The following is a 13,754-nucleotide window of genomic DNA, read 5'->3' on the forward strand; positions in this document are numbered from 1 at the left end:
TGCCTTTTCTTTGAGTTCCTTACTATCTTTCTTGTGTAATACATGGGATATAATTTCCAGTTTTACTTTCTTTACACGGAAAGAACACTTCATAAAACAAGGTAAGAATAGGACCTTAGGTTTTACTGTTTTCTACCCTAGTTTTTAATATTTGCCTTGTCTGTATCTCAGTACAGCAAATTTTTAGTCTTTTCAGAGTGTTCAACTTGAGTAAAAGAAATACCAGTTTATGTAATATTGAATTAAAATGTTTAATTATAATAGCTGGTATAAATAGGTTTGGGCATAAACACAACTGACTGTTGGTGATAGCATTCATGGAAGCAGACATAGGAGGACTGAAGAGTGGCCTACTAATGGGCAGCATTCAGTATGCCTTGGGGCTTTAAGCAGCTAAATTTTATGAGGACCCGGAAAGCTTCTGTTAATCCGGCAGGTTGGTGGAATGGAAGTCAGTTAACAATCTCCATAATGATTAAATCATTTTCATTGAAAGTTCTTTACTTTTCTATTTTTTGTCTCATGGTGGGTTTGAAAAGTACCCAGTTCATCTTCTACCTAAAAAAGCAAAGGCTCTTGTGGCCTCTCTCAAAATATACACTTCTTGAATACTGCCATTATTAACACTGATTTTAAATGGGGTGGATGGGGGGCATTTGTGATTTGAGAAAAGGGAATTCCTGGTTTTTTCTGATGGATGCTAATATACCTTCCTAATACTCTGCAGCTCTTGACACTGGTAAAAAAGAATGGTGAGCATATGCCAGACTTCTTAAATATTTTTAATCTTAACAGTACGTATTGGGAATCTTGCTAAGGAAGTTTATTTGAAAAGGTGTTTTGTTAACTGTGGTAATCCATTGGACAAATGTAAAATTGTTTCTCCTGTTAAAGAATATATGGTTTGTAATTTTATTATTTTAGTGACTATCCTTTATGTGTGTTTATATACATGTTTATATATGGGAAAAAGATTTTTGGGGGAGTGGATGAAATTATATGGGCCAGTTACATTTGAATTTGTTGGTCTATCAACATTCTCTATTACTCTTCTGGCAGAAGTAATGTCATCAGTCCATTAATGCCAAGTTGTAGCCTGGCATTTAATTTTTTTACTGCTCGTTTTTAAGACATCCTTAGTTTTCTTTAGGCAGATCCAAAGCTTGCTTCCCCCCCCCTTCTATTCGTAAAATTTTAACTTCAGGAAAGAATTATTGGCAAGATGGAGCAGGTCTACCATTGGCTTTGATGCTTTTTGATCTTAGTTATATCTTAAAAATGCTGTCAATCCATTGACTTCCCATGTAATTTAGTTTAGTTTTTTTTTTTTTTAGTGCGGCGTACATATTGGCCAACAAATTCATACTTTTTTTAGCTCTTTGCCACTGGGAGCAACCTTCTCAAAACCGTGGAAAATTCAAAAACAATTTATGCACACAAACAAATAGAATTTGCTGTTTAGTAATAATCATTGATCATTTACTATATGCCACCGGGCCGGCATTTTGTTTGCATATCTCACTGAATTCTCAAAATAACAAGAGAACACTTTCTCTTTTTTTTTCCCACTTCTACAAATTAGTATTTTGAAGTTTAGAGTACATGTAATTTACCTACTGTCAGAGTTTATACAGATCTTAATTATGGTACTAAAAAGTCTATAATCAGGGGCGCCTGGGTGGCACAGCGGTTAAGCGTCTGCCTTCGGCTCAGGGCGTGATCCCGGCGATCTGGGATCGAGCCCCACATCAGGCTCTTCTGCTATGAGCCTGCTTCTTCCTCTCCCACTTCCCCTGCTTGTGTTCCCTCTCTCGCTGGCTGTCTCTATCTCTGTCGAATAAATAAATAAAATCTTTAAAAAATAAATAAATAAATAAATAAATAAATAAATAAAAATAAAATAAAATAAAAAAAATAAAAAATAAAAGGTCTATAATCATCAAACAAAGTATATTATCTTACTCATGTTAAACTTGCTAAGGCAGAGGAAAACATTAACACAAAACCTTTGTGTTATTACTGGTGTGTGTTTTAATACAGAACCTTTCTGTTACATGTTTGTATAATTCGCAAATGCATTCACTATCACAATTAAGCTACACAACACAGTTGAAACAATCTAGTCATAGTGACATGATCAGTGAGCATGTGACCCTCCAAGATCCAAGATCACCTTGCCAGTGATTTATCCTTGATCTTGTAAGTGGGAACTGGTGGAGGAGTGTGTGGGTCTTTCCACACCAGAGGGGTTGTTGCACACAGGATTTATTATCCATTGATGGCTCATCTTTCATTCTCCCTACCTTGGTCCGTGGCTGTGATCCATCCTAGCTTAGGTCAGAGAGTTGATTTTAGCTTTATGTATTTTTGCTAAAAACTAACAGACTCATACTCATCACCCAGTGATAAGCACTGCTAATGTTTTTATTTTCTTTCTACTCTCTTATGTACAATTTCTGTAAAGTAGGAACACGTTTGACCCTTGAATAATACAGGTTTGAACTGCGTGGGTCTGCTTATATGCGGACTTGATTTTTCAGGAGATACAATAAATGTATTTGCATTATGATTTTAATAACATTTTCTTTCTCTAGCTTACTTTATTGTAAAAACCGTATAAAAGACATGTAGTACACAAAATTTGTTAATCAACTATGTTGTCATTGAGGCTTGCGTTTAGCAGTAGGCTATTAAGTTTTAAAGAGTTAGCAGTTATGTGTCGATTTTCGACTGGGGGGACCAGCACCCTAACTCCCCCCCCACATTGTTCAAGGGTTGACCATAATTTTAATTGAGTGGAACTGTTGTTATTGTTGGAAAAGAGCAAGTTGTAGTCTTTTCATATAGATAATTGTTAAAAGTACAAAAAAAGGGTAAAGTGTTGGAAAACAAGATAGAAACCTTCAATTTAGGCTGTGGTTTTTCTACAGATGTGTTGTGGTGAAAAGGGGGTCCTTGGTGAATGTTATTATTTATGTGGTTTGGAGGTCCTGGGCTGATTTGGGTCGTATAAATGAATGTGTGTGCATGTATGCATTCACATGGCAGTGTCTGACATAATGCAGTCAGATTTCCTAAAGATAGGTGTTTTCTTTTAAGGTATTTTGATTACAACCATAGCTTCCAAGGGAGAATTGCAGAATTGGCCTGACCTCCTACCAAAACTCTGTAGCCTCTTGGATTCTGAAGATTACAACACTTGTGAGGTAAAGAAATTTGCTTCTTATATTTTCTTCTCTATTTTTCTTGTCATGTTGTATATTTGTAACGTTTGGAAAAAATAATTACCTGAAACGTACAACTTCAAAAACTTGAAAGCCTCAAGTTACCCTCTTATTTTACATTAGTGACAATTTATCTTACTGTTTTCTATAAGGACTATTAAGTTATAAAGCCTCTTTACTATAATTGCTACAAGGATTTATAATCAGTTAATCCATTAATGTGGTGTTTTTCGAAGATAGGCTTAAATATACCTACCATGAGCACTTTTTTGCCTTCTCTAAATTGCTTTTGTGCCTTTTATTTGTGACATGGCTAAAGTATATGTAATCTAGCTTTAATCACGTAGTAATTATAATCTCCTGTTTGCCACTGATCAATAGCAACCTTTCCATGTGGGAAAGGGAGTCTATGGATTTCTCACTGTTTATGAGTACTTTTAAGTATCTCTTTCATTACCAGGCCTCTAGTTTGTGTAGAAATCTGTTTTGAATGGAAACCATTTTAGGTATTTTGCCTCTTTAAAGGAATAACCTAACAGAAAATTTCAAGTGGTCTTTTGACTTGGCAGTTTGTTGCCAGATCTGAAAGAGGGAAAAGGAGGGACTGGAGAGAGGGGGAGTGAGCAAAGAGGTCTTTAAAGTTACACTTCTCCCTCCCTAAAAACAAACAAACAAACAAACAAAACTTACTTTCTCATAAATACATTTCCCAATAACGCCTTAGAAATACACTAAGATTACAGATAAACTAAAATAATAATAGTATTCAACCATTGAGTAAGAGTTGATTAAAATTTAAATTGTGCTTTGGTATAGTGGTAATAACAAAAGGAGATCAATGATAACTTTAAAAAACAAGCACTTACCAAGAATAAAAAATTAAAACTGCAGTAATCATGAAATTATGGAGCTTCTACATAAGTCACATTTTAAAGAGAAAAGTATTCTTCAATTAACTGTACCATGAAAATAAGCACCAGGTTTCTGCCGCTGGTGGAATTACAAGCAGTAAATTAGATGTTTGAGGTAATTAGTAGGTTGCTTTAGGTTAGCCCCTTCGGTGTAAAAATGGTTATAGGGAAATAGTTGCTAATTTGAATTTTCTGCCCTTTTAACTGATTTTGTCACCATTATCCAGTGAATGGTTTATGTATAAATAATTTTTAAATGATATTAAGACTTCTTTCTGACTTAAAATTAACAGGAATATTTTGCAAGAAGTTAGCTTTTTTATTGCAGTCTCTGCCAACCAGAGTATCGCTAAGATAAAAACGTACCATTATATTTAAACTGAGATTTTAGATAACTTAGTGGCATAGTGATTTCTGTCTTTAAATTGATGACTAAGTTTATGGATTTTGAGGCAGTATTTTATGTGGGCTGAGAACATTAATTCATACAAATTAGTCAATATTCCTCAATTTGCTATTAAAATGGCTTCATTTTTAATTAATTCTAATAATGTAAATGTCTTTCACAGGGAGCATTTGGCGCCCTTCAGAAGATCTGTGAAGATTCTGCTGAGATTTTAGATAGTGATGTGTTAGATCGTCCTCTCAACATCATGATCCCCAAATTTTTACAGTTTTTCAAGCACAGTAGTCCAAAAATAAGGTATCTATGTAGCCAATATGGAATTAATTCATAAACTCTAAGCCTGACCACTCTCTTATTTTGCGTTACCTAATACTTTCGTGATTGGCAAAAGATACTGATGTTCCATGAAGGTGGACTTCAGTAGTTGAAATTTACTCCTTTAATGGCAAAACCCATGAAATGTTAACTTTCTCTGATGAAATTTTTATTCCACAGGATTGTTCTCCACCTTCTATAAGGTTAATTACATTTGTAATGATTAACAGGCATGCTTTTAAGGTCCTTTGTGTAAGGCTGAAATTCATTGTGTTTGAGGTTGTGGTGGTTGTGTTGTTTTTGTTTTAATGATTTTTTATTATATTATGTTAGTCACCATACAGTACATCCCCGGTTTCCAATGTATTGCTCAATGATTCATTAGTTCTGTATAACACCCAGTGCACCATGCAATACGTGCCCTCTTTACTACCCATCACCGGTCTGTTTTTGTTTTAATTTATGGAGCTTGCCAAGCACAGGTATCAAATTCATCCGATAGGACATCTGGATTATTTAGTCATTTTAGATTAAGAGTTTTGCATCTAATTAAAAACGTTTTGAGCATGAAGGTAGAAGGATTTTTGAGTATGCTCTAAAATCAGTGGGCCTACTTGGCCAGAAGTTAACCTTGGCCTGCTTTGTTTTCCCGTATATCCCTAGTTTCTTGAACAGGGCCTACCATATAGTTGTTGAAATACTATATTTAAATATTAAATTAACTTTTGACTAATTTGTCATCTGCTGTTAAATCAAGCTATAATTATCATGATGCTTTCACACTGTTTAAGTGTGTAAGACTCCTGTCTGCAGCTACACCAGAAGTTCCCCCAAACTGCCATACTTTTTTTCCCTCTTCTCCAGTTACATGTTTTAATCTAACTTGTCTTTTGTTTATTGTTACTGTGGAAAAGTCATTGCTCTTCTGATTGTTAGTTGTTTTGATTTTTGTTGTTCTAGTTGTCAGTGCTTCGTGCTTTTATGTAGAATGCTCAAAAACCATATTACTATTTAAAGTGTAGTATGCAGGATTCTGGATGCGGTTCTTTAAGGATACCCATCCAAGAGCATGAACTTGAATGCATAAATGCATGCTGTAACTGTTAGTTTAGATGTTCTTTGGAGCTTACTCCAAGAGTCCAGTCTGTATTCAAAGGATTATGGTTTGAACAGTGTGACCAGAGGGTAATCAGGAATCTTCTTCCTGCCTAAATGCTGTATTTAGTTCTTTTTCTTTTATTTCGATTTAATTTTAGTTTTCATCTTAAGTGGTACTTAATGCAGTGTTGTTCTCAGAGAGGAAACTTAATCGATGCTCATTTATGGTAGTGTCATGCAAGTAAGTAGTAACATTTTCAAAATAAAATGTTACTCTTCCCGAAATAGTTAACTAGATAGTATTCCTGTTCCCTAGGAAGTCGTCTTTTAATCTTTGATCTAAGGTGATGAAAGAAAGTGTGGTAACTTGCATATGTTACTTCTAAGAAACTCACTTTTTTGTGACTGCTTCTTAGCAAGTAAAAGAAAAAAGAAAAGTACAAAAAACATATTCCTGGCAGTTGGTATACCATTGCTAGACGTAAAAGTTTTTTGTAATTTTAATACATTTTTGTAGCTGATCATTTGTTTAAACTTAACTAGGTAGAGTTCAGTAATACAGAAATGTTTCTATTCAGTGAATGTTCATTATTACTCATTTCAGAATCTGTTCCACATACCACTAAACATTTTTCTTCATTTTAATGTATATTTGGGTAAATGTATCTGCTGTGTATTTTAGCAATACACTAAACTCCATCTTTATAGGATTTTATTCTGCATTATTTAATACCTTATTTATACAGCTTAACTGATAATTCCTATGTACTCTTAAAAAATGTTTTTCCATCTTAATAACTATTGAACTTTGAGACTATAGAATGAGGCAAAGGAATGTAGTTTTATCTATCACATGACAAAGCAATTGAAAAATTAGAGCCATTTTATTTTTTAAATCATACCAGAGGTACACAAAGTTGGGTTATGATTTTTAGCTCATGACGTTCTCATCATGGCCCACTTCCATTTTTTCTTTAGTTATTTTTAATAATCACTCAAATCTACCATCTAAAACAAAAGCTAAGGTCTTGATGACAACAACCCACATCTAATCCCAACTTTTTCCTTCCCTTGCATTGTTAAAAATAATTTTTTTTTAAAGATTTTATTTATTTGTCAGAGAGAGAGTACGTGAGCCCACAAGCAGGGGGAGCAGTAGGCTCCCCACTGAGCAGGGAGCCCGATGCAGGACTTGATCCCTGGGATCGTGACCTGAGCCGAAGGCAGACAGTTAACCAGCTGAGCCACCCAGGCGTCCCTAAAAAATAAATGTATTGCATATATATGTAAAATGCATGTCTGTATGTGTATGTCTTTGTTTTTAACTTCATAAAAAATATGAATTTAATCCTTGGCGGCTTTTTAAAGTTAATATTACGTTTCTAAGATTCATCCATATTTTGTCATTATGGTTCATTTGTTTTGACTACTGTATACTGTTTGGCATGATGATTATACAATTTATTTATGTTTGTACTCCTCCCTCCCCTCCCCCCCGAGTTTGGGTGGCTTCCAGGTATTTGCTGTTGTGGATAGTGCTGCTGAAAGCATTTATTTGCTTGTCAGTGTTTGTCTATTTGCAAGAGTTTCTCCAGGAAGACGTAAAATCTTTGGGGAGTAATTTCTGGGACATAAGGCAAATAACAAGGAAAGAACACTGAAGTTTTCCAGGGTGGTTGCATCAGTTTATACTTTCTGTTAACAAAGCACAAGATTCTCTGAGTGCATAGCATTTAGTATTGTCATGTATTTTAATTTTTGCCAAATAGATATAAAATTGTTTTTCATTATGAATTTGATGGTTTTCCTGTCATTAGTCATGTTGAACATCTTGTCATAGGTTTATTGACTGTTCGTAGTACCTTTTTCTTTCATCTTTTTCTCTTGGGTTATCAGAAAAGGCAGACAGGACAAACGAAATAATTTCATGATGAATACTGTGGAAAAATAATGAGAATAAGGGGTTACAATACAGGTATTACAATACAGATATTGTATATAGAATACAGCATAGAAGGTTTTCTGTAAAGGTAACATTTGTGCAGAGACCCTGAACAAAGTAAAGTTGCAGATCTTTGAAAGGTCAAGAAGAAGGACATATAAGACAGGGAACAGCAAGTATAAAGGTCCTAGAGTTAGGGACAAGCCTTTTACAGTGACAGAAGAAAAGTTAGTAGCCCAGTAAGAAATGAAGTTAGGAGAGTAGGAGTAACCACATTATAGTGGAATGTCTAGGCCAGTAGTCCACAAACTGACCCATGGGGCCAAATTCAGCCCATAACATGAGCTAAGAATGATTTTATACTTTAAAAGGTTGTGTTTGGGGGATGGGGGATGAGCTGCCACAGAGGTCTTATAATACTTACCATTTGATCTTTTGTAGGAAAAGTAGATTGTGTGGGTTTTTTTTTTTAAGATTTTATTTATTTATTTGACAGAGATAGAGACAGCTAGCAAGAGAGGGAACACAAGCAGGGGGAGTGGGAGAGGAAGAAACAGGCTTCCAGCGAAGAAGCCTGATGTGGGGCTCGATCCTGTAATGCTGGGATCACGCCCTGAGCCGAAGGCAGACGCTTAATGACTGAGCCACCCAGGTGCCCCAGATTGTGTGTTTTTGGAACAATCTGCACAAGGGTAGTAATGTGATGTTATTCATGTGTGTCTAAAAAGTTGTAGTGGGGTTTGGTATAGTGGAAGTCAGGAAACCAGTTGGAGCTGTTGGAGTAATCCTGATAGGAAATTATGGTTTGGACTAGGGAAGAAGTGATTGGCTTAGGGGTATATTTTTAAAGGTAGTGCCATTAGGAATTGCTGTGGAGTTGAATTGGCTATGTCTGAACACAAAGACTATAGACTTTTCCTCATTTTTAGTTTTAAAAGGAATAAATAGCCATTATTTTAAAATCTGTAGGTATATAAAATAAATTTCCATTATGCCTCCATTCATCTTCCCACTCTTCAGAGGTATCCACTATTAAAAATGTGCACGTGTCCTTTCCGACACTTTACACTTTAAGAGAAGTACTAATGTAATGCTCTGGAACCTGTGTTTTTCACTTAAATTATCATTCATGGGGGCGCCTGGGTGGCACAGCGGTTAAGCGTCTGCCTTTGCCTCAGGGCGTGATCCCGGCGTTATGGGATCAAGCCCCACATCAGGCTCCTCCGCTATGAGCCTGCTTCTTCCTTTCCCACTCCCCCTGCTTGTGTTCCCTCTCTCGCTGGCTGTCTCTATCTCTGTCAAATAAATAAATAAAATCTTTAAAAAAAAATTATCATTCATATTCTGAGTTAAGTATACAAGGAAATTTAACTCATTCTTTTCACCGCGTGTGTGTGTATACACACATATATATATGTATGTACAAACACATTTATGGCTATACTTACACCATAATTGTTTTATGGAAGAATAGTTCTCAGTCTTCTGTAACTAGAAGAAAGCTATAATGAGCATGTGTTAAATTTTAAATTTTGTTTCTAGGTCTCATGCCGTTGCATGTGTCAATCAGTTTATCATCAGTAGGACTCAAGCGCTGATGTTGCACATTGATTCTTTTATTGAGGTAAGATTTGTCTCTCCCCCTCCCTCTTTTGCTTTTGGGAAAGTTAGAAAATGTTAAAGTATTTGTGATAGTATTAAAATTGGATACAGTGATTTTTGTTAACTGAAAATAAAAGCATTTTTCCTCTATTAAACTGATTTTTTTACTTAACGGTGTAAACATTGATTATAGTTTGTGGGTTTTTAATATCTTAACTAGGAATTTTTTATTTGAATATACTATTCAAATTCCAAAGATAGATCTGAGTCTCCCAGTTCATTTGCAGTATTTGAAACATGAAACACTGGTGAGTCTGAGTAATCTTAATCCTAAATTTAAGATTAACTTAAACTTACTCTTTATTAAGAATCTGAAGCCATAGACTGGTAAAAGGCTGGTGCTTCATTTTACATTGGTTTCTGTCATGGAATTAGAGGTGTCAGGAAAAATTTGACTCTTAAATCTCAGCAAGCATTTCTGAAAGACCCTTTTACTTTTTTGATAAAAGCAGAAAGCCAAGCATAATTTTCTGGCCACGAACTCAAAGCAATAGAACTTGTTTTCAGAACTACTACCACTTGATAACAGCAGTTGTGAACAAGTTGTTAAAGTTCCTTAAGCACTTCACTTTTATTTTCATTAAATGAAAGTTAAATAGTCGTTTCCTTTCCAGCTGTTTTTTTTTTTTTTTTAAGATTAATTTATTTATTTTTAGAGAGTGAGCCTGGGTTGGGGGGAGGAAGAAAGAGAATCTCAAGCACTGAGCCCAACATGTGCTTGATCTCATACCCATGAGATGATGACCTGAGCCAAAATCAAGAGTTGAATGCTTAACTAACTGAGCCACCCAGGCGCCCCCCCCCCTCCCGTTATTCTTTAAAATTTTAGAAGCCATCCTGCTAGTATTTTTGTTGGGGAATTAAAAGAAGGAAGGGGGAAATGGTGTAGTAGCCATGAGGATCCTCTAGCCATTTAAAAGGTGAAACTAAAACATGAGTCTTCAATGGATATTTACTCAGTCACACTGTAAATCAGGCACTCTGCTTGGTGCTAGGGATACATAAATAAATTTTATGCCTCACAGTGTGTTCAGTCTACTTTGGTGTAGAGGGTAGTGGATGATATTAAAAGTCTGAAGTAAGACTGCCAGGGTTCAAACAAAGCTCAGCTCCACAGTTGCTAACCTTGGGCATGTTATTTAACTGATGGTTTCAGTTTCAGCATCTGTAAAATGAGGGCAATAATAGATCTACCTTGTTGGATCGTTATAAAGGTATTTGCCGTAACTAAATTGGAACAGTGCATGCTACAGAATAAGCAAGTCTCCATGTTAGCTACAGCTATTACTGTTTTTAGGAGTAGTAATTTTAAGAGTATTTCCTCTTAGTGTTTCATAGCTTAAATAGGGAACAGGGATAGATAGGCCAATGCCTTATACAGAAATATAATTCAGAATAAAAGAAATAAAATTTTCTCTGAAAACAAAAATTCCACATGACCATACTCAGCAAGTGGAGCAAGAACATTACCCAACATTTTTAAAATATTTCCGGCTGGTGTTAAATACCATGTTAACACTTTTTTGCTCCTTGATACCCTAAAAGATTAAACCAGTTCTCCGTCCTCCAAGAGGAGTAAACCTCCAGAGGAGGTGCCTGGTACATAGTAGGCCTCGAAAACCATTTGTTAAATGAATAAGTGGGCCATTTATTTCTGTAATTATCATTGTTTTCATCCAGGGCAGATGTTTGCTGAGTGTGACAATACTGAATGAAAAGTGTGTTCGTTACTCATACGTGGCTAAAACATACCTTGACAAAGCCAGATATTTGTACTTAAGACATCATGAAATTCAATGAAGGACTGTATCAAGTGTATATAAAATAAATCTGATTAAAAAAGGAAGTACAGAGTTTGGAAAGCAAAAGATGCAGGGGCAGGACTTGTGGAAAGTGAAGTTTTTAAAATTTTACAACAGTACTTCACATGCTGTCACATTTGATATTTGAATTTCTCCATTGTCTTACCCCTTATAATAAAATTTCAGGTTCCGCAATTTGGAGATGTTTCTGTGATTTTTTGAGAAAAGATGGTGGGACACTTTGGATTTTACTTATTTTTTTAATGATCTTTTTACTACTTTTAAATAAGTGTGTGTGTGTGCAGATAAAGAAAAACTCAGGAGTGAGATGGGGAAAGGCTTACTGTTTTTTCTCCTCACATCTCCTCTTTGCAACCTCTACAAAAGTCAACTTGTTCTTCTAGCGGAGGTCTGTTGGTATAGTGGAGGAGTGTGGACTTAAAATTCCATGAAAACCATATTCAGATTCCCCCTGCCTAGCAAGTTAGGTAACTTCTAAACTCCTTTATCTGTGAAATTTAATAATAATGTCTTGAAGATTAACCAGTCTCGTTGTTTGTTCAGGCTTTTTTTTCCCCCTTCACTTTGGTGACAAACTTGTTAACAGCTGAAGATCAATGGCTACTTTTACCGTTTACTCAGTAGTTGACTTGGTGAACAACAGCAGTTTGGGGTTTAGTTTTTGGAAACTCAGCATCCATTTCCCCATTATTGATGCTTTTAAACACCTTGTACCTGTTAGTACCTTAAGAATCAGTACTGGTAGAAATCTCTTGACACACAGTACTTTTGAAGGAAAATCAAATTGTATTGTAAAGATTATCATCTTCTGGGTGAGCTAGATGAATGCCCCATGTCCTAATGACATGGTTTTATTCTCAAAAACTAAAAATTACCTTAAAACACAACCATTCCTATTCTTTCCAAAAGAATGGCTTTAGATTATTTATCAAAATAATAGTTTTTGGCAGTTATTGTCCTATATTTAATTAATTGTTTTATAACAATATTGCAGGCCAGTTAATTTAGTCTTTATTTGTACCTTACCTTGGTTTCTTTAAATGTTACTAACTTATAGATGACTGTTTATTATGTATAAACCTTTCTAATATATTAGAATGCTTAACTAGAAAAAATGTTTCTCATGCAATAGAACCTCTTTGCATTGGCTGGTGATGAAGAACCAGAGGTACGGAAAAATGTGTGCCGGGCACTTGTGATGTTGCTTGAAGTTCGAATGGATCGCCTGCTTCCTCACATGCATAACATAGTTGAGGTAATACAGGTGACCTAAAGGTGCTCTCCTCCTTTTTCGCCCAAGAAAGATCTTGGGAACAAAATGTATAATGTTAAATTTAACACATTTGTTGGCAGTGAACTATGAAAAACAGTTCATGATTGTCTTGAAATTATAAGTTCTCCTTATGGTTACTTTTCTTTAGTGAGATTTAAGATGTTTATAGAGGAGGAAAGTTATTTAAAGGAATAAATAGCTTTTAACAAGAATTACTAAGAAATATTTAAATTATTTGTGTTCGCTAGATATGTGTTAGGGTAAGTGATCACTAGAACCGTGGTAGATTACGTGGCACATTCTTGTGTCATTGGGGTTTGGAATTAAAGTTAAGTGTTTGTTTTCCACCCATTACTGGTAAAGATGATCTGATACACTTTATGGTAAAAGTGAAATTTCTGAGTAGAAAATATGTAATTGTTATAGTTAGTTCCAGCAAACCATTTAGATTTTACAAGATTCTTTCAATCCCTGTACAATTAAAATAATTTTACTAGGAAATTCATGATCATAGGTTAACCATATTTAAAGAAAGTAATACATAATAACAAGAATAAAATTATTATTAAAACAAAATAACTTGTTTGGGCAGTACTCAATCCTGCTAACAGCAAACTGTACCACCTAATTTTCGTAATATTACTGGATACAGTTGTAAATGAGTAGTATATAGCTTTCCAATTGTATTAAATAATACATTATTTAGATCCTCCTTTTCACCTCCAGAGATTTATATGGTGTGGAGAGGGAAGATCTTTTTTTAAAGGATGGGGGTCTAAGACGTGTTAGAAAAAGGCTAGCATCTGTAGTGTACAGCAACTCCTTTTCTAAAACATAAGGAAAGATAGTTGTAGAGGTAAAGATAAGTAACAGCATTAGATGGGAATAAGTGACATTTTCCGTGATGAACCTGTTCTCTCTGAAGTGCTTAGAAGAATCAATCCAGTTGGTTGAAGGTTTAGTGAAAGTTGGAGCTAACTGGAAAGTTAAAGTTATTTTATCATTTGCTGGGGCCGTGTCACAGGTGGGAAGCCTAATTTGTAATGCTACAGTTATTCAGCAGTACTCAGCATGGTAGTAGGACATGGTGTGGAATGTAG

The 13,754-nt window shown here is 35.1% G+C and overlaps 1 protein-coding gene across 3 annotated transcripts in view; it reads left to right on the forward strand.

Annotated features, from left to right (window-relative positions):
• The window catches only part of TNPO1 (transportin 1), an 89,376-nt gene that overhangs the window by 41,364 nt on the left and 34,258 nt on the right, over window positions 1–13,754 (forward strand). For all 3 annotated transcript variants that reach the window (XM_026498810.4, XM_057307443.1, XM_026498811.4), the window contains exons 5-8: window positions 3,100–3,206; window positions 4,705–4,838; window positions 9,439–9,520; window positions 12,514–12,636. In XM_026498810.4, the coding sequence (XP_026354595.1) occupies window positions 3,100–3,206; window positions 4,705–4,838; window positions 9,439–9,520; window positions 12,514–12,636 (446 nt within the window). The remainder of the gene's footprint in view (window positions 1–3,099; window positions 3,207–4,704; window positions 4,839–9,438; window positions 9,521–12,513; window positions 12,637–13,754) is intronic.

This window comes from Ursus arctos, unplaced genomic scaffold (genome assembly GCF_023065955.2).
Source record: "Ursus arctos isolate Adak ecotype North America unplaced genomic scaffold, UrsArc2.0 scaffold_5, whole genome shotgun sequence".
NCBI lineage: Eukaryota > Metazoa > Chordata > Mammalia > Carnivora > Ursidae > Ursus > Ursus arctos.